Genomic DNA, 22,104 nt, shown 5'->3' on the forward strand with positions numbered 1-22,104 from the left:
TTGCTGTGGTTTTGTTTTGTTTTTTATTGAAGTATAGTTGATTTACAATGTTGTGTTAATTACTGCTGTACAGCAAAGTGACTCAGTTATACATATATATACATTCCTTTTCATATTCTTTTCTGTTATGGTCTATCACAGACTTTTTTTTTTCAGGAGAATGTCATTGTTATTTATTTATTTATAATTTTTTTAACATCTTTATTGGAGTATAATTGCTTTACAATGGTGTGTTAGTTTCTGCTTTATAACAAAGTGAATCAGCTATACATATACATATATCCCCATATCTCTTCCCTCTTGCGGCTCCTTCTCACCTTCCCTATCCCACCCCTCCAGGTGGTCACAAAGCACCAAGCTGATCTCCCTGTGCTATGCAGCTGCTTCCCACTAGCTATCGGTTTTACATTTGGTAGTGTATATATGTCCATGCCACTCTCTCACTTCTTCCCAGCTTACGCTTCCCCCTACCTGTGTCTTCAAGTCCATTCTCTACGTCTGTGTCTTTATTCCTGACCTGCCCCTAGGTTCTTCCTGACCTTTTTTTTTTTTTAGATTCCATGTATATGTGTTAGCATACGGTATTTGTTTTTCTCTTTCTGACTTAGCTCCCTCGGTATGACAGACTCTAGGTCCATCCACCTCACTACAAATAACTCAATTTCGTTCCTTTTTATGGCCGAGTAATATTCCATTGTATACATGTGCCACATCTTCTTCATCTATTCATCTGTCGGCGGACATTTAGGTTGCTTCCATGTCCTGGCTATTGTAAATAGTGCTGCAGTGAACATTGTATCACAGACTATTGAATATAGTTCCCTGTGCTATACAGTAGGAGAGTTGCAGTGTTTTAAAGTAAAAGTAGGAGTTCTCCAGGCTAAAGGGGGAAATACACCCCAAGTGGAGGAAATAGCGTGTGCAAAGGCGTGGAGGTTGGGCTAAGAAGACTATGAAACAAACAGTCTGCTGTGGTTTGGGGTGTTGGAGCGTGACAATGACATGTTGAAGGTAAGACTTGTTAGACCAGGGCCACATGCCAGGCCCTGTGAAAAATCTGGATCTTTGTCCTCCAGGCAGTGAGGAGACACCGGGTTTACACCAGCTGACATAGATTTTATTTTTAGAAGATTGCTGACTTCAGAGTGGACGATGCATTAGGAGAGTGTGGACACTGAGGGATGGAGAGACGAGTTAGGAGGCTCTGCCGCAGTCCAGGTGGAGGAGGACGGTGCTGTGGACCAGTATCTCTCCTTGGGAGCTTGCCAGGGTTTGGGCTCTGGCTGATGAGGTGTGGTGTTAGCAGGAGAAAACAGACCTTTTAGCAACAGGAATCCCTGTTGGAATGCAAACATCCGTGTTACCAAGAGCAGAAGGAGGGAAAGTACACAAAGTATAACAGATGGAGAAACCTTTATAAACAGGAGGTTTCACAAGTTTCCTGGGGAATATCAGTGACACTTCCCAGGGTCCAAAGGCAGCGTACACATGCTCCAGACCGTCTGCTTTGGTCTTGGCAGCAAGGCTCCTGACCCACATGCATCTGGGCCTCTAAGAAACCTCTCCCTCTCAGTGTTGGAAGTTGGAGAAGCTACCACCAAAGAAATCCTAACACGTGCATTCTTACAATATTGTCCTGCAAGGTGCAGGGTCTCCTGTGAACCACCTTACCCACGATTGATGGAATGAGCACAGTTGCCCGTGAGTCTCATCCATTCATTCTACAGGCGTTTATTGAGCATCTCCGGTGTGCCCACGTGATACTGGAATACAGAGGTGAAGTGTACCCAGCCCCTGACCCAGAGGAGTTCCCCACCTGTGGTGAGGGCAAGGCAGTGTAAGCAGTGCTGTGATAGATGTAAGCAGATTTTATGGGCGCACATGGCAGAGTCCCACGTTCAGTCTGGGGGCCTGAGAAAGTGCTTACAATCAGATGGGAGCCGGTAGTTGAGTGTTGAACGGTGAATGGGTAGTTTTCACACATCTGTTCCCACTCCACTGTTTTTCCAAGCTACACCTCAGCTTGGGCTGGTGCAGAGGGGCCAGATGTGCCCATCAGATACTCTGTGACCATTCCCTGATGGTGGTTGTTCTTTAAGCTTTTATATGACTTCTTTGTCATATACGCAATCTTTGTCTGTGCCTGAAGACTACAGTGAAAAAAAATATCTCTGATTTCAAGAAAGGTGATACACATTCAGAAGAAAAAGAAAACATCTTTTTTTTTCCTTCTGAATATGAAACATGCTGATTGCCCGCATTTTGGATTATTTCCTTAAGGTAGATTTCCAGAAGTGTAAATACTAGCTCAGGGGAAAGGAATATTTAGAAGGCTCTTTTTTTTTCTGTATAAATAAGATCTTTATTAAACAAACTGAAACAGAGAATTGAATAGTCACTGGGGAGCTTTAGGGGAAAAGTCACTTTTACCAAATATCCAGAGAGGGAAAAAAACACAAACTTCAGTTGACAGGAGTTGTGACCAGAATCGTCAATAAAGTAGTGTCATTGCAATGCCTAGCTTTTAGAAGAAATTAGTCAAGAGTCAATATAAATATCGCATAGATTCTCTCTAGTCATAGTACTACAGGTTTCCCTTTAAAAAATGGGAAACAAGTGAGGTTTGTTCTCAAGGCATCTTTTCCCACTTAGAGACCTTCATGCTGTCCCTTGACTGAAATAGATCCCTGAAATCTTACCTTTGTCCGTTCTACTGTAAAAAATGCCCCAGTTTTGTGTTCAATTCCTTGTGTATTTGCTCTCTATATTTAATGGTGACAAACTAATATATGCAGTTTTCTGTGATTAATAAAGAACAATCATTCCCTCTATCAGGTGGATTTGCATTTTAACGGGGAATTCTGATGACAGACAGATTCAGAGTTTATGTCACTAATCTTTTTTTTTTCTTTATACAGCAGGTTCTTATTAGTTATCTATTTTATACATATTAGTGTGTATATGTCATATAAGGCTCTTAAAGCAAATTATTTCCAAATAACCCATTGATATTTCCATTTAATGGGTAACGGTGATGCTCAATTCATTGTGCCATGGACATTCTTGGCTTTTCTTTTTGAAAATATTTTTGACTTTGATGGGCCAATATCGTATCTCTTCCCATAGTTTTAATTTGTATTTCTTGACCTTTTCAAATGTTTATTGGGCATTTGTATTTCTACTTGTGTAAATTCTCTAATTCTTTGGCCACTTGTGAGATTGGTATTTTATTAACTGTATGAACTCTTCATACACAAAGAATATTTTCTGGTTCTGCTGTTTGGGCTGACTGGAAAACTTGAAAATCCTTTGACTACAAATACTTAGAAATTTCTGCTGGATAAAGTGAAGCAAACATTAGTCTAAAAGAATAGCTGACTCCACAAGAAAAGAAATTGAAATACTCAGATACAAGAAAAGAAAAGAGAACTGAAACCAAGCTCACCCTGCAGCTTTCCTTGAGGATAAGAGTCAGCCTCAGCTATCTGGGCTCTGGGCTTTTGCACTCATGTGCAATCTGAGTTGAGGCCTCGGACATCCAAGGCAGAGAGTTGACTCTGAGCCTCCCATAGAAAGTTAAGACTTTCCAAGGACTGCATCTGTGGAATACTCACCAGCTTACAATGGAACAAATCAAGGAAGTTTGTCTGTTTCACCCTGGGCTCTAGTAAGAAAAAAACGGAAGCTTTCTCCTTCCTCATAGGAAAAGTGCATGCCCACAAAGTACATGCCATAACAAAAGTGATGCAATATGCAGAGATTCTGAAAAGAACATCACAATGGTGCTGCTAGGAACACCGCAGAAACAAACATAAATCACTCTGGAGAGACACACCCTGTGCCCAGGAGACACAGGATCCTCTAAGTAAAGCTTCACAGAAGATGAGTTTACAATATAGAATTATAAAATAGGAAAACAATCTACCACAAGCAAGAATCATCGGACACCCAAACCACAAGACTATATGCTAAAGATAGCAGATAATAAAACAATCTGATACATTTTTTAAAGATATGGGTAAAATTGTTAAAGGCATAAAAGAACAAATCAGAAATATGAAATAGAAGAGTACAACTGTCAAAAAAAGAATAAAATAGAATCCTAGAAATGAGGAATAGAGGTGTGGAAATTAAAAACTCATTTGTTTAGGAGTGGTAGTTATTAGAATGGAAGCTGTTCCTCAATATTCAGATCTCCTCCTCCTGAATGTGCCCATTCAGATGGGCACACTTCTTCTCCATCCCCTTGAAGTTAGGTGAGGCCATGTGATTTGGCATTAAATGTCAGTGGAGGGATATGTGTCGCATTTGAACTGAGGTCCATAAGAACTAGTGTGCCATTTGCCTTATGTTTCTTTCTCTAGACATGGCAACCATCACTGCTCCAAAATAGTAGAAGCTCCATCAGCCTGAGTCTTGAGTGAGGGGATGGAGAGCAGAGCCTGCTGCCAACTCATAAGCAAATGGACATGTAGCAAAAGCAAGAAATAAATCTTAGTTGTTATAACCCACTAAGGCTTTGGGGTTGTTTATTATCGTAGCATAGCCTAGCTTATCCTGATTGGTACAACATTTACATCAGATTAGGAACAGTTGAGGAAAAAATTTGTCAACTAGATGACAGATTTGAAGAAGTCACCCAAAATTCAGTTCAGAGGGATAAATTAATTTAAATATGAAAGAAATGTGATACGGGATATAGAATGAGAAACTTCGAAATACTTTTATTAGGAGATCCGTAATGAGAGAATAAGGGAGAGAAAATATTCAAAGGAATTTCCCAGGATCTGAGAATTTTCCAGAACTAAAGAAAGACATGAATCCTTGCATTTAGGAAGTACAGAGACTCCCAAGCAAAAGAAATAAAAACACATCAGAGAGAAACTTTAGAACCCCAAGGACAAAGTGCAGTTCTTAAAAATAACCAGAGAGAGAAGACGGATTATTCACAAAGGAATGGCAATTTCCAAGACCAATAATAGGACCAGGAGACAATGAAGTAGTGTCCAAAGAGCTGAGAGAAAATAACTGTCAACCTGGAGATAATACTACCAACTAAACTATCATGCAAGCTTGAGGGCTTTGTAAAAACATTTTATGGCAACAACTGAGAAAGTTTACCTCTCACAGATCCTTGCTAAAAGAACAACTAAAGGATGTGCTTAGGGAAAAATAAAATTGAGATCAAAAGAAAGTCAGAAGCAAGAAGGGATGGTGATCAAAGACATTTGTAAACATGTGGGTAAATCTAAATAAGCATTCACTGTGTAAAACAACAATCATCATAATTTGGGATTTCTAAAACAAAGTAAAATAAAAATACTGAAAAACAGGGACTTCCCTTGTGGCACAGTGGTTAAGAATCCGCCTGCCAATGCAGGGGACATGGGTATGAGCCCTGGTCGGGGAAGATCCCACATGCTGTGAAGTAACTAAGCCTGTGCGCCACAACTACTGAGCCTGTGCTCTAGAGCCCATGAGCCACAACTACTGAGCCCATGTGCCACAACTACTGAGTCCGTATGCCACAGCTACTGAAGCCCGCGCACCTAGAGCCCATGCTCCACAAGAGAAGCCACCGCAATGAGAAGCCCGCTCACCGCAGTGAAGAATAGCCCCCCGCTCGCCGCTACTAGAAAAAGCCCATGCGCAGCAGCGAAGACCCAAGGCAGCCAAAAACAAAATTTAATTAATAATTAATTTAAAAAATACTGAAAAGCAATATAATTTAAGTTCAAAGGAGTGATCATTTTTTTAAGGTTGATTCAGGAAAAGGATAGAGATCTTGATTCATTTAAAATCTAATGTCATGTAACATGTTAAAAGTTTAAGGGGGCACACTAAAGATTACAACTAAAATATATAAATTCCAAACCAATTTGGGTGGAGGGAAGGTTAGAAAAAATTCAATTAATGAAGGAAATATAAACTACAAAATGAGATGGTAGAAATATATCAATCACAAGAAATATAAACAACTTAGACTTGTTGGTTAATAGAAAACCTCAGATTAGATTAAGAAAAATGTTAGTTATGTGCTTTTCAAGAGAAACACCTAAAATACATGAATATGAGGAATAGGCAGCTATACAGACTAGACGGTATTGGTCAAACTGAATCAAACTGAACTGAGCTGTCAAAAACCTTTCTCTACACATACTGGTGTTTTCTAGTGGTAGTATTATCCAGGTGTGGTGCTAAATATTTTACATGAATTTTACATATTTTACATATCACTTAATATATGTACTAAGGAGAAGAAAATCCAGGGGTGCTAGTTTCTTTTGTTCTGAATTATTTTGTAGATGACATATTGAAATTACTATTGTCAACAAGTTTCCATTTTTTATTGACACCACACCTTCCTTGCTCATAATTTCCGTGACTGTACATTCCTTGAATGAGCAAGAAATGACCCAATAAGCCCTGGTATTGCTACGAGGAATCTTCACATATTCTCCACGGCATAACCCAGAGACCGTGTGGTGGTGTGAGGTGGAGACCAGAGGTGCAAGACTAGGGATTCTCATAGTGTCCAGAGGAGTTAGGATGAAGGCTGTGTCCCCAAAAAAACCCACTCTGCAGATGATTGTTTCAAAAGGTCAAGTGTCAAATTCAGTGACCTCTGCACCTAGGCCCTTGGGACATCCCTTGAGGGTCAGTTCTGGCCCATAGATACCTTGGCTTAGTTTCTGCTATCTGCTTCCTGCTGGAGCCTACTCTGAGAACTAACCTGGGTTCTTCTCTGTTCCCTCCTGCTGCAGAAGATGGGGTCCCTCGCACAGCACGGTCCATGTCCCTCTCGCTGGGAAAGGTATGCATGTTCAAGGAATACTGGGGAAAGAAAGACAGAAGTTTCCACAGTCAGCCAGGAAATCAGTCATTCTTGGATCCACAGGTGCAAAAGAACCTCTGGACAGAGTCTCTCATTCAGCTTCCGAACCTTGCTAGCTCATCCTCCAACCTTCCCTTGCTCGTGGCTTCCAGTACCGCACCATCTCTTTAATGAACATGAAATGATGCACAAACTTTGGTTATCACCATAGATCATTTTCATACACTGTCCAGGGTTTCATACACTGTCCAATGACTGGGCGTCATTTCTGTTCCATCTCTTCAGGATCTGAGAAATTAAAATCAGAACATGTTGAGAAATCACTCATCACTAATAAAAAAAATTTGTTAATTTTGGCCACTCTCTCTACACCAACCCCCAGCACCATCACTACCCTAAAACCAGGATATCCATTGAACACAGCATTTGGAATTAGTAGGCACTTCCCAGGCCTTTCTGAACTTTGGGTGCTGCTCCCTCCATGACAGTGGGCCTGATCCCTTCTCTTCCCACAGAACATGCCCCGCCGGAGGGTCAGCGTGGCCGTGGTACCCAAGTTTAATATCCTGAACCTGCCTGGCCAGTCGCCCAGCTCATCTCCCATCCCCTCCTTACCAGCCCTGGTGAGTATGATAATGCTTGCCTCCTGGGCCTCAGGCTCACAACTATGGGGGTGACCTGGATGGGGTAGGGTCAACAAGGAGAGGAAATTCCCAGCACAGATTCTGAGCTATGGGTTCAGAAGCCTCAGTATAGACCAGGCCTCAGGTCTTGTACTGCCCCGAGAAGACTCAGTGTCCTTGAGCAAGGTGCTGGCAGCTCAGAGAGCGTTCCTTGCAAAGCGTATGTCTTTTCATGCTTAAACCAGAACTCTCCACTCTGCAGTGGGTTTAAGCAGCTGAAGATTGCATTATGGAGTACTTGGTAAGCTGAGCTTTGAACCCTAGGCCCTCTGATTCCAGAGCCTGAGTTCTTAAACCCAATGTTACCCTGCTTTGATTCATTACAGCATGGTTTACAACATTGAAAAATTGGAAATAAGCAGAATTCCCATTAATAAGAGATTGGTTTAATAAATTATGAAAAGCTCAATAAGGGGTTTCTATGCAGCTACTAAATATATGATTAAAATATAAAATTTTATTTATCGACATGAAAAAAGTCCATAATTTACTATTAACAAAAAGCAAAACCCCAGTATATACAGCGTAACTCTGTTTTGTAGTTTAAGAAAGAGTGTTTTTCTGTGTGTAAACAGAAAATTCTGAAAGAATGTAAGTAAAACTACTAATAATGGTTATCTCTGGGCAATGGTAAAATCACAGGTGATTTTAATTTTCTTGATGCCTCTATATTTCTAGAGTAAGAATGTATTACTTATAATCAGAAAAAAAATCTGCTTCAATTTTTTTTTAAAACAAAGACTATTCCTATAAACAAAATATTTTCTAGATTCCAGAACTTTGTGAATCTGGTTAAACCTACCTAAAACTCTTAGGAGAGCTAGTTAGTGCTTTTAACAGGGACTATTTCCCATTCTGTACTAAATGTATAATGTGGCTTCCAAATATATATATTCCTTTAGACTAGGGGTTAGCAATCAGGGCTATCCATTAAAATCACATAGGGTACTTCTAAAACATTCAATGCGTAGGCCCCAACCCAAGATTGTAGATTGGGTCAGTACTTTAAGAAAATATCCCCCAGGCGATTCTAACATGCAGGCAGAGTTGAAAGCCATTGTTTAAACCAAATCCATTGCAGCAAAACAACGTGGTATTCCTGGGGAATTTATTATAAAGAAATTTCTGATGCCTTGAGCTTTTAGGAATGGCAGGTATCTCCTGAGAGTTGTGCTTGGAACTGTATCTCGAGGGCAGTGATGGGCTTGTGTGAATCCATCCCAGGGGCCTTGGGGCCTGCATTTGGTAGGAGCCTCCCTGGTATTTAGTCCAAGTCAGTAAACAGGGAATAGAGAGAAAGTGATGGCTCCCCTCCAGAATGGAGCCTCAAGATGTAAACTCTTTCCCTTATTCAAGGAAACTTGGAAGAGGAGAAGGAAAATGTGCACATTGCCTGTGCCCCAGAGGGAAAGAACACCCAGGAAAGGAGGGCAGAGAAGCCCTGAGGAAGGGCCAATGCCTGAGCTCAGATGCAGATTAGAAAGCTTGGGGAGGGGGAAGGGGAAAGAAGAGCAGCAGCAACCCCCTCCCCAGCATCATCGGAGGCCTGTTGGCCCAGGCTTCTTCCTTCCTAGCTGATCCTCAATTCTCTGTCTCCTGTTTTCCATTCAGTCAGAATCACCCAATGGGAAAGGCAACCCACCTGTCCCCTCAGCACTGCCTGCACTTTTGGAAAAGTAAGTATGTCCCTTTTCCTCTTAACTTTGGGGATCTCCGAGGTAATTTCCCCAACTCACCTTTCCTCCCAACCTCACTCCCCAAATGCGATGGAAAGCAAATTAAGTTCTAGGGGAAATGAATGGGACTCTGAGACCCACAAAGATTTCAGACCCAGTTTGCAAAATTCCTGGGCCAGGAAGATGCTGCAGCTGAGTCCAAGTGTGCCTCCGTCCCAGAAGAGCCCAGAGAGGACAGAAACCTTCTTTATTCAATGGGATCCTTTGGGCTACAGATACAAGAAAGCCCCAACTCAAAGGGGTTTAAATAGCAGGTCCACAGATAAGGCTTTTCCAGATGTGGTGCAGCAAGGCCCCAGCTCAACCTCTATAATTTCCTTTTTTCTGCCCACTTTGTATGTTGACTTCATCAGCAGGTTTGTGGCAAATGACTACTACTTCCAGGTATTTCATCCAATCATGACAACATCTAGAGGAAGAAGGGGATCATCTCTTTCCATGTTTCTTTCTTAGGAATGAACTCAGAAATCTATTTTCAGTCTTCCTTCTTATCTTGTTAGCAAATTTGGAACACGCTCTTTTTCTAAACCAATCACAGACTTTAGGAATGAGATTGTCATCGTGGGCTTAAACTATGCCCTAGAGATGGGAAGAGCGTTCCAGCTCTTCTTCCAATGGGAAGCGTGTCAGCTTCCCATTGACCAAAATGGCTCCATGAAGAAGAGTAAATTCATGAGCAAAATCACATTGCTTTTAGGAAGTAGGAGGGAGAGTGAGTATTGAATTCGCAACAAACAGTGTCTGCTACGCCTACCTTTTCTAGGCACCTATGCAATTTGCAGGTCTTTTTATCCTCAGCCAAAGCAAGGCAGGCTATTTCTACATACTCAGAGGAGTTTATAACTTGCTTTTCCAGTTCTTTCATTTGCTTGCTGGAAAACATCTGGATCACAGCTGCCACCTCTCAGAACTTTCCCCACGTGTCTTTCCTCATTTGGTAAAACATACACCTCTATTCTTCCTTCTTCCTTGCCTTGAGACAGCTTTAGTCCTTCATTTTTCATTGATGTTAGAATAGTTTGGCTTGACCTGGCAAGGAATGTCTGTGTTGGGCCCCTTTTTTAGTACAGACAAACTCCCAGCTCCCCACCCCCAGACTCAGCCTGTTTTCCTCACCTCTCAGAATATGCAACCACCAACCTGTCGTTCAGTGACTCTCCCCCCATTAATCTTGACGTTTGCGAGGCAATTCCTCACTTTGCCACCTCACCCCGGGAAAGCTAACAAGTTCTTCATGTTGTGTAGGGTGCTTTTGTCTGTTTCTTTGTTTCTTTGTTTTCTTGATCACTACAGGGACATCGTAAAGGGGTGACAAACTAACAACCATGTGGAAGTAACCGAGGCTACAGAATTTTACCGAGTCCCTAAAGTCATAGTGTCTATCTAGTCCATGGTCTCTGAATTTCTCCAGAAATGGTCATCTGATGCCCTGAGTGAGAAGCGCACTGAAATTCTCCCTTCCAGTCCTGCCTTTGGACACACCAACCCCTTTTTTTCCAACAAGGCTCCATTTCTAACTGTTGACCTGCAGAGCAGGTTAAGGCAGAAAATCTATGTCCCCTCTCTCCCCAGCAGACTCTCATGATGGGGCAGGACCTGAGCTCTGTAGAACGAATGCTCAGGCCTGCTGAGAGCTTCTATCTGAGGCAGTGGAGGTCATCAAGAACCTGAACTATCCTTGGTAGGAGCAAGCAAGGTGCAAAACGGGGGACAGCAGGCAGCAGCCCCGAATCAAGAGTGGCAACGAATGAGGATCAATGGTGGCAGCACCATTCCAGGGGTTTAGAACCAGGAGAGATAGGGACAGAGTGAGGATTCAGGCAAGTCAAGCAAGAAGCTGTCTGCTGCTCATTCTTATGGGCTATTCAGAGAGACCACCATGATACATTACCCATGCTGTAGCTGACTTGCCTGTTGGAAATATACCCAGCCTATAAAGATGGCTGCAGAAAGGGGAGGGGATGTTCAAAGGAGGAGGGATTCAGACTAACAACAGCTTCCCCCTCTGGATTTCTAAAAGCTGCTAAGTAATGTTCATCTAAATTTATGGAACTGGAAATATCGATTGCCAAGAGGCTGACAATGAGACAATCTGTGAGTGAAAATGAATTAGTATCTTCCATTCTAACAGAAATACAGTTGATTCTAGCCACCTTTTCCATACTGTTAAAGAGAAATAATGCATTATGTGTTAATATGCATTGCTTTCTAGATTGCTGTATTTAAATCATCTCACATTTCCCTAGGCATACAGTGACTAAGCAGGTAGGGAATTGGCTAAGCACATGAAAGATGATGAGAAGATCATACTGCCTGTGGATACTTCACAAGCAAATACCTAACTGCAGACTGCACTCCCAATATGACTTGAGAGAATTCTGAAACTTGTTCTTGCAGGTCACTTCATAGTAACCTGTTCTTCACCTCAACAAGGGTCTAGGAACCTGTAGATTTAGAGAAAAATATAGAGAGTGATATTTAAAATTAGTATTAAAGGTCAAAATAGAACAAGGCTCAAGAACAGTTTCATAAGTAGAAAAAGCTATTTATTCATAGTCTTTCATTTTTCATTCCTTCAACAATTAATAACCAAGAGCCAGGCACCTAGAATGCACCCAAGGAGCTCGCAGTATAATGGGAAAGACAGATGGGAAACAGCCTATTGTATACAATATGATGGGTGATATCAGAAGGAAGTATAGGTTACCAAGGGAGTAAGACACAAGAAAATGATCACTCAACCCAGTTTTGGTGTGGGGGGTCGGGGGACGGAGGCTTAGAAAATGTTTCCTCTAGGAATTTACTTTAAAAGTGAAACATGAAGGTCATATAGTTAACCAGGTGAATAAGAGGTTAACAACATTCCATGCTCTAAGGCAAGAAAGTGGAGTAGTCAAGGAACACTACTGATGATTTATCACATGCTTACAATACTTATTATTTATTACATGCTTTCTTTTTATTTATTACATGCTTACTTTTTGCCAAATGCTGTTCTAATTGCTTTACATTAATGATCTCATTTAATCCTTACAATAATACCATGAGGCAGGTATACCATTAATATCTTTATTTTATAGATGAGGAAACTGAAACTCAGTGAAATCATCACTTGCCTGAAGTTACACAGCTAGTAGATAGCAGAATTCATGTGCTTAACCACTTAATAGACCCTCAACTGGAAGAACAGAAAGAAGTTCAGTGTGACTGGTGAGAAGAGAGCGGATGTAAGAGCAATTTTTGAAAAAGCTCCTGTGAGCTATTGTGAAAGAAGCTGGTGACTGCCTGGGTGTGGAGTGGAGGGCAGAGTGGGTGGGAGCAGAGGGTGTACACAGAGCCATTCACTGAGGGATCAGCAGCATCGTAGATGTGGATGGTGCTCAGGGCTGCTTTCGTAAGGGGGGCCATTAAACTGCTGTATCACAGAGCAAATTTTCACTCTAATTTGTAAAATAACCATTTGGTACACTTTGGGAGCCCTCAAGATAAATTGCTTAAAGGTTTTATGACATTAAATATATACAGTAAACAACTCCCCTTTGCTGATAGTATTCTGGAATGGATTAGCCCTCAATCAACTAGTAGTGGACCCCAGAAACCTGGGATTGAGTAACAGAGATTAAGGAAGCTACTGTAGCCCAGTTCCCCCGGGCTGGGCTTGTCTGAGGGAGCCTCGGCAGTGGGGGTGGCTTAGAGACCTAGATGAGCCCGACAAGGTAAGATCTGTCCATTGGAAAGGATTGGAGTCACTTTCAAATATTGTTAACCATGTGGAAAAAATAGACTCTACCATATCTGCAGGTCACACAACACATTTTGATTAAACAGCCCCTCATGTTACTGAGAGCTGAGCACAATGACAAATGTTTTTGACCCAGTGGACATGAGAGAACAATGAGCCTTATTCTAAGTAATCATCCCCAAAAGAAAGCATGCAAGATTATGGCCTAGGAATAGATGCCAAGATCCATGAGTGTCTAGCCCAGAAGTCCTTAGGTGGGCACAAGCTGTGCTCAGCTCCACGTTTATAGGCATGCATAGGGATTCCTTCAGCTCAACCCAAGCACTGAGTTCTCAGGAAATAGTCATTTACATAGAGGACCTGCCCATTTTGTAAGATTAACGGGCAGGGATGAGATGAGCCATGGTGAAGTCAATACAACTCAGCAAACAATTAAAGGCACTTACTATGTACCAAGCACCATTCAAACTGACTGTCTCCCTGAAATCACAGTCATATGGAGGGGTGGACATGTGTATAAAACATAAAAGTGCCCTAGCTCCAAGTTATGCTATAAAAGAGGTGCAATGAGGGTATAAAGGGAGGGAGAGATCAACTTTAACCAGAGGGTGTGAGACAGGAAAACATTAGCAACAGTTCCACAAAGGAAAAGGTATTTGAACAGTCTTTAAAATGCATAGGGAGAAAATTCCAGATAGTTGGAGAAGATATTTAAGGAAGTATAAGCTCAGTCTAAGGGTCAGGAAATAACAGTAAACATTTTACACCCTACCATATTTCATAAAATAATTGCTTTCCCTACCCTTGGCTGTAGCTGTGTTTTTCTGCTCTTGTTCCAGTCATTAGGACAAATAGGGAACGGCACATTAGGCAAAGATCGCATGGAAGGGAGTGGATAATGTAATTTTAAAAAGGAGAAATGTTATGAATAGCTGATATTTTTAGAGCATTATCTTTCTTGTTCACAATGGGTTTTGGTTTCCAGCCTGATGAAATGTAAATTTTACAAGGTCTGAGGGAAACTAAGACATGGGAAACTGATGCCAAGAATGAGGAGACTCACTCATAAAGCCTGTCTAAGAGGTCGGGGAGGGTGGCAGCTGTGATCTTTCAGAGTCCTGGCTGAAAAGCTCTGCTCGCTGTTCTGCCTCGTTCGAGGGCTCCTCCATGACAAGACTCCCATTGGGATTCCAGACACCTAGGTAAGCTGCAGGATTTATAGAGAAGGCATGGCCACCAGTATACTTCCTTTAAACTCATGATTTCATAGCTCAAATGGGCTCCCAGCACCGTCAGCCATCCTACTGTGATCTTCTAGCATGTGTGTCCCCCCACCCCCACCCCATGATTCTTACACCTTCTCTTCCCTCTTCAAGCCTGCCTAGACCTCCCTACCTCTCACTTTTAGCAGATGACCTTGTCTTCCATTTTATAGAGAAAATTTAAGCTATCAGATAGGAGGATCCCTCTCATCTTCCTTTGCCAAACTCCCAGCTCACCATCTTCATTTCCTTCCTCCCTTTGTTATGACCAAGGAGAAGTTTCTCCACCTTTCTAAGGTCTGTCCCTACTTTCTTTTTTCAAAGAATTTATTCCTTTGGTCCTCCCCTTTCTCTCATCCCCTCTACTGGATCATTTCTATCCACAGTCAAATGTGCCTTCATCCCTTGACCCACTTTTTCAGCTACTTGTTTCCCTGACAGTCTTCTATTCCCTGTCCTTGTCAAATTCCTGTCTACGTCTCCCCCTTTCTCACCTCCCATTCTTCCCTCAGTCCGTTCCAATCTGTCTTTGCTCCTACCGTGTAACCAAAGCTCCTCTTGACCTCCATGTTATCCAATCCAATAGTTGCCTTTTCTGTACTCATCTGACTCGGGCTCTCAAAAGTGTGTGCGTGACACACTTAATGCTCCCTCCTTGACACGCTCTCCTTTTGTTATCAAAGGGGGGTCCCACTGCGCGCTGCTTACAAAATCACTACTCACAAATAGTAGAAAGGAACGGTGCCTTTAATCAGAATGCTGGCAATCTGGGGAGATGGTGGACTCAGTGTCCCCAAAAACCACCTCCAAAGATTCTGCTCAGCCATGAAACTTTTAAAGGGAAGGAGGGAAGTAATCTCAGTTAGTCATTGGAATGGGGGTCAGAGTGGTCACCATCCCCCCGTTGCATGCAGGCTCGTTCACTCTAGATGTTACCTTGTTCACACAGTTTGGTCACACAGTTTGTTTGGGAGATTACTGAAGGGGAAGCTAGGGAAGAGATCTGGTCATCTGTTAATTACTTATTCTTCATTTCTACCTCTTTGATCTACGGAAAGAACCAAAAAGTTAGGCAAAGTATCATGTAATTAAAAGATTTGAAAGGTGTGCGTGAGCTGGAGATGAGTAGAGCATGGGGGTGCCTGGCTTAAAAGGGGTAAGAGACCTGTACTCAGAAAACTATAAGTTACTGATGAAAGAAATCAAAGATGACACAAACAGATGGAGAGATATACCATGTTCTTGGATCGGAAGAATCAATATTGTGAAAATGACTATACTACCCAAAGCAATCTACAGATTCAATGCAATCCCTATCAAATTACCAAGGATATTTTTCACAGAATTAAAACAAAAAATTTTACCTTTTGTATGGGAACACAAAAGACCCCGAATAGTGAAAACAATCTTGAGAAAGAAAAACGAAGCTGGAGGAATCAGGTTCCCTGACTTCAGACTATACTACAAAGCTACAGTAATCAAGACAGTATGGTACTGGCACAAAAACAAATATAGATCAATGGAACAGGATAGAAAGTCCAGAGATAAACCCATGCACCTATGGTCACTTAATCAGTGACAAAGGAGGCAAGAATAAACAATGGAGAAAAGACAGTCCCTTCAATAAGTGGCACTGGGAAAACTGGACAGCTACATGTAAAAGAATGAAATTAGAACACTCTCTAACAGCATACACAAAAATAAACTCAAAATGGATTAAAGACCTAAATGTAAGGCTGGACACTATAAAACTCTTAGAGGAAAACATAGGCAAAACACTCTTTGACATAAATCGCAGCAAGATCTTTTTTGACCCACCTCCTAGAGTAATGGAAATAAAAATAAACAAATAGGACCTAATGAAACTTAAAAGCTTTTGCACAGCACAGGAAACCACAAACAAGACGAAAAGACAATCCTCAGAATGGGAGAAAATATTTGCAAAGGAAGCAACTGGCAAGGGATTAATCTCCAAAATATACCAGCAGCTCATGCAGCTCAATATCAAAAAACAACCCAACCAAAAAATGGGCAGAAGACCTAAATAGACATTTCTACAAAGAAGACACACAGATGGCCAAGAGGCACAAGAAAAGATGCTCAACATCATTAATTATTAGGGAAATGCAAATCAAAACTACAATGAGGTGTCACCTCAGACCAGTCAGGATGGCCATCATCAAAAAGTCTACAAACAATAAATGCTGGAGAGGATGTGAAGAAAAGGGAACCCTCCTACATTCTAGGTGAGAATGTAAATTGATACAGCCACTATGGAGAACAGTCTGGAGGTTCCTTAAAAAACTAAATCTAGAACTACCATATGACCCAGCAATCCCACTCCTGGGCATATACTCGGAGAAAACCGTAATTCCAAAAGGTACATGCACCCCAGTGTTCATTGCAGCACTATTTGCAATAGACAGGACATGGAAGCAACCTAAGTGTCCATCAACAGAGGAATGGATACAGAAGATGTGGTACATATATACGATGGAACATTACTCAGCCATAAGAAGGAATAAAACTGTGCCATTTTCAGAGACGTGGATGGACCTAGAGGCTGTCATACAGAGTGAAGTAAGTCCGAAAGAGAAAAACAAATATCATATATTAATGCACATATGTGGAATCTAGAAAAATGGTACAGATGAACCTATTTGAGAGAACAAACGTATGGACACCAAGGGGGGAAGGGGTGGTGGTGGGATGAACTGGGAGATTGAGATTGACATATATACACTACTATGTATAAAATAGATAACTAATGAGAACCTACTGTATAGCACAAGGAACTCTACTCAGTGCTCTGTGGTGACCTAAATGGGAAGGAAATCCAAAAAGGAGGGGATATTTGTATACATATAGCTGATTCACTTTGCTCTACAGCGGAAACGAACACAACATTGTAAAAAATGTTATTCCAAAAACAAAAATCGTCACAGGAAAAAAAAAGTTAATTACAATATAGCTTTGCTAAAGTGACAAGAAAAGGGGCTTCCTGCTGAGGGCAATTTCCTGCAAAAGGCAGTTTCCTGCAAAGAGCTGCTTACACTCTCTCAGCTCCCAGGACTCCATGCTCTCCGGGTTCTCCTCTTACCTCTGTGGCTGCTAATTCTCAGCTCCTCCACAGGCTCCTCCTCCACCTGAACTAAGGACAGAGATGCCTGTGGCTTGGTCCTGGGTCCTCTTCTCAATTTTCCTCATACTATGTCCCCAGACAGTCTTATCCATTCCCCTGGCTTTAAATACCATCTATATTCTGAATATCTCCAGCCTAGAGCTCTTCTCTCACTCACTTTGGTATATCCAACTACCAACTTGACATCTCCACCTGGATACCTCACAGGCATCAAAAATCTTGTCCAGAAGTTAATTCTTACCTCATTGCTCCTCTTCAGTTCCTCAAACATCTCCACATCTTTTGTATCCCGAGGTGTTCACACATCCTGCATCCTCTACCTGGGAGGATCTTCCCTCTGCTATAGATGTGGCTGACTTCTCATCTTTCAGGTCTGTGCTTCAGTTACTCCATCTCTGAGAGGCCTTTTCTGGCCACTCAATCTAAGCAGATTCTCTCCTCATTATTTTCTGTCATTGCACAGAGTTTGTTTCTCTCATAAAAGTTATCACAATTTGTAATTAATTTCATATTTTTTCTTTCCTTTTTTGGGCATTCTCTCCTGCTGTGCTCCGTGTTGGCAAAGACCTTTTCTTTTGTTTTCTAATGTATCCCCAGCACATTACAAGGTGCCTGTGACTTAGCACTGGGTAGATATTTACATGAATGAAGCAGAAGATGGACTCCAGGGATGGGATGACTCTGAACGTTTGGTCCACCTCCATCTTCCTCCTCTTAGTGCCCTGGAGCTCCCAATGTCTGTCTGTCCACTCAGAGCATCTCCTGGAATAAGAATAAAAGTGGATTTGAGAGCAGGAGGAAAAAGGCAAGCTGGTGCAGTACTTGATGTCTGGGGGCCCAAGGAGTATTCATGGACTAAGGCCTTTATAAAATCTTAAGGTAGAAAGATTGAAATAAATTCAATCCAGAATGAGTTTCCTCACTTCCGGCCAGGAACAGGACAAAGACATGGTTTGGTTTTCAGAAGTCCCATCTGTCCCTGAAAGGATGCCCTGTACTTCCTTCTTCTTGCTAGTGGGAAGACGAACGGGGACCTGGATTGTGAGGCCTCTGCTTCCGTCCCGACTCCAAGCTGCCTGGAGGGGTTTAGCCAGGAGACCAAGGCCAGGATGGAGGAAGAAGCATACAAGAAGGGGTGAGTCAGCCTTCAGCAGCCCTGAGGTCACCTGGCATTGCTCAAAAGATACCTTCCCACGGGCCTTTCCTGTCTCTTAGAGGATTTAGGGAAGCAACCCGTGGCCCTGGGACCTCCTTGCCTGAGTAAGGAACTACACAGGAAAGAGCAGTACTGTTCCACAGGAAAGACAGGAGGAAACGAGGCAAGAGGGTGTGGTAGATAATAACTAGGCTGCCCTCTTTTTTAGGCAGAAAGCCACCAGAATGATCTGGAAATCAGGGGCCCTGGGTGGGTTCCTCTTGGTGGTGCCTGAGGCTTCCTGACACATGCCCAGAGCGGTCACGCCACTGCCGGCAGTGCCCAGGAGCAGCTGCAGCCCCACTTCCTGGAACTGCCTCAGCCATCCCTTCTTCCTGTCAAAGGAGCCCCCTAACTTTCAGCGCCCCTTCTCTAATTGAGCTTCAATTGCACTTTTGGCTCGTTGTTAGTCACTGATGAGGCAGAATACTGAGCAAGGCCCCAGCTAAGCCAGGTAGAGAAGTACCTCTGTCCAGGTACCACATCCTGAGCTTCTTTCCCAGTAGCTCCTGAGGGAGATACAGCTTCCCTCTGACGTGGGACCTGTGGGCTTCGGTGTGGTGGCCACCTGCACCGTGGTGGGGTTGCCCCAACCCAACTGTGCTAGCCTTAAACACTCAGCTGTAGGACAAGCAAAAAGTATGTTCAAGGTAATATTAAACCCGGGAGAAGGAAGTCAGAGAGTTTCTCTTGGAAAGCCTGTCTTTTCACCCACACCTGTCCTCCGTACTTAGAATGCAGGGGAGTGAATGCTTCCATCAGCTTTGTGAACATTTACTGTGAACCTGTGTGCCTTTCACTTTCACAAAGCTTCCCAACAAGCCTGTGTGACAGGTGTCACCTTCCCCAGGTCAAACCATATACCTGGCACTTCCTCAAAATATTCCAACATCCGTGCAATGAGTGCCAGCCTCTCCTTTTTATAGGGGAGGAGCTGAGGCTCCAAGGCCACACAGTCCTTAGCCCTCCCAAATGGTTTGTAGAAGAATCCAGCCAGGAGACTCTGCACCCATATTTTTTCCCTGTCTCTTTTGTCACACTTTCATATAAACAGGAAGAATGCCTGAGGGGTGAGGGGAAATCATCCTGACAGGAGCCACCATAGGATGCGGTGGAACTTCCCAGCTTTTTCCTCTTGTGTGGAACCACAGGAAGTGAGTGTGTAATCATCAGAGATGCTCAGTGCCTCCTCTAGCAACTCAGGAAAGGATGCTCTGCCCCTGGCCTTTCCAGACTCAATTGTTCGTTGTTGCCTCCCAGATACCAGGAAGGTCTAAAGAAGACCAAGGAGCTTCAAGACCTGAAGGAGGAAGAAGAACAGAAGACCGAGAGCCCTGAGGAAGCTGAAGAGGCAGAAGAAACTGAGGAAGAGGAAAAGGAGCAGAGAAGCAGGTTGGAGCCCTCGCCATTGCTGAAATGGGTCCCAATTCATTTCATTGCACGACATCCCTGGAGGTGCCAGTCCAGGGCAGTTGTGGGTCTAGGGCCCCAGTGAGCAGCCAACAGAAACCAAGAGGGCACTCATGTTGGAGGAGGAGGCAAAGGAAATCCCAAAGAGCCCAAATAGTTAATAAGAGGATGTTTGCAAGAGCTGAGGGGTCAGGGGTTGTGAAGGGCTGGATCGGCAGCAACCAGCAGTTCTCAGGAGCTGAGAAAATGTGAGGGACCACAGTTAGCTCATTGCCCAACCATTCCCATGAAAGAGCCAAGTTCAAGGAAGTTGGCCTGAAGCCCTAGAGGGGAGCTGGGACAGAGAGAACACAGGGAGGTAGGGGATGAACTCAACTTTGGGGCAAAGGAAGTGTCCAACAGGTTCTTTCCATGGTGATCAAACAAGTTTGGTCATCTGGACATTGTTTTCACTTTGGTTTGGAAATACTTGGATTTTTCCTTTTAATATACTTTATATTTCAAGTGCATTTTCCACTAAATCATGAAAGATATATGTAACAGTAGATAAAGGTAATGTAGATCCTGCATCTTAATCAATTAATCTAATCAGCTGCTACCTTTGGGACAGGGTATGTGTCTGTGCCTCATTGCTGGCAGACTCTGGAAATCACATGCACCCAATGAATAAGGTAATAAAATGCCGATTAGAAGTGAGATGGACATGCTTCAAAACACATAGGAATGACCAGTAGAGCCTAGTTGGTGGAAGATTCAACCAGAGTGAGAGGTGTCAGCCTGCATGAGTCAACCCCAGTGTTCAAGGGGAGAGCTGGAGAAGGGGCTTCACTATTGGAAACAAACCTGTGCAAGGGCATACCACCTCCCCTAAGGAGAGAAGCCCAGTTTTCACAATGAAAGCACAGTCCCTACTCCAAGTGGCTTGTTCCTATCCTTCTTGGTCTTCTGTCCCCCCTGGGTGTCCTCTGCTCTTGTTTTCCAGGCCACCAGACTGTCTTCTCTCCTTTAATGCAGTCAAGCCCAGGCCTGGGCTTCAGCCCTTTCTTTGGCTCCCTTCAAAACAGAAACACAGGCTGGGACTTCTAACCCTTCCAAACACTAGGAAAGAACAAAAGAGAACTAAACAGAGAGAGTACATGGAATATAAACAGTCTGGTTTACAAAGCACAGGGCTGGAATCCTTATCTAGCTAATTTGATCTTGGGAGATTGTCCCTCCCATTTCATGAAATCCCAGAGGAAGTGAGCCTGTGCCTGGCTTCCCCTCTGTCCAGCTCCTGGTCAACAGCACATGGCAATGGCCGCCCTTTGCATCCATCGTCCAAGAGTATCCTCTTGGTCCTGCTGAGGATACTGAAAGGCCTCGTTCTCTTTCCCAACTTCTGCTCCCTCTCAGATTCACTTCTTGGTCTTATGAACATGCCTGTACCTCAGGTGCTGGATACCAGGCATCAGCACAGCCCCGAGATGGGTCCTCGGCCTTCAGCACATGGTGTAGCTTCACCTGTTCAGGCCCAGCAGTGTGGCATCATCTCCTCTATAGCGACAGACACTGCTATCATAGAAACTGCCCACCTACAGTTACAGGGTCCCTTCCTCACCTGTCACCAAAGCCAGACTAGCCCCGAGAGCTGTTGTGTTCAGTGCCAGGCAATCCATTCATTCGCAAATCCCTTACATACACAGTTGCCTATAGGCACCTGTGCTCAAGCATGATTCCCCCCGTGAAATTTTGGCATCTCATTAACAAGCAAGGTCTAAGGTTATTAAAAGTTCCATGTCCTACTTAGTGCATTTTAAAAACACTGAGCTAACCCCAGCAGCTGGCCCCTTATTTAAGAGATTCAGCATCAAACACCAGTCTTTTTATCTGAATCTCTCCTCTATTATAATAATATGTAATAATATAATCTGTTGTCAATATTACTTTCTGGAGGATCAGCTTAAGTGAACTTTGGGTGAATCAACCCAATATCTTAACCATATTAGAACACAGTCTTCTGACATTTAGGTAATGCATGGAACAAGTGAGACTCATAAGATGCAACAGGGAACTGTTGTCTTTTCTCCCACTGTCTGTTCACACTGGCTTTTTGGGGT

General features: G+C 43.0%; 1 protein-coding gene across 1 annotated transcript in view; it reads left to right on the top strand.

The window, feature by feature from the left end:
* IRAG1 (inositol 1,4,5-triphosphate receptor associated 1) overlaps positions 1-22,104 on the top strand; it is a 77,762-nt gene that overhangs the window by 49,904 nt on the left and 5,754 nt on the right. Inside the window, exons 15-19 of the mRNA XM_024757070.1 lie at positions 6,765-6,814; positions 7,351-7,458; positions 9,130-9,194; positions 18,416-18,535; positions 19,856-19,987. Of these exons, the coding sequence (XP_024612838.1) occupies positions 6,765-6,814; positions 7,351-7,458; positions 9,130-9,194; positions 18,416-18,535; positions 19,856-19,987 (475 nt within the window). The remainder of the gene's footprint in view (positions 1-6,764; positions 6,815-7,350; positions 7,459-9,129; positions 9,195-18,415; positions 18,536-19,855; positions 19,988-22,104) is intronic.

The sequence above is a fragment of the Neophocaena asiaeorientalis genome, unplaced genomic scaffold, assembly GCF_003031525.2.
Source record: "Neophocaena asiaeorientalis asiaeorientalis breed wild unplaced genomic scaffold, Neophocaena_asiaeorientalis_V1.1 scaffold504, whole genome shotgun sequence".
NCBI lineage: Eukaryota > Metazoa > Chordata > Mammalia > Artiodactyla > Phocoenidae > Neophocaena > Neophocaena asiaeorientalis.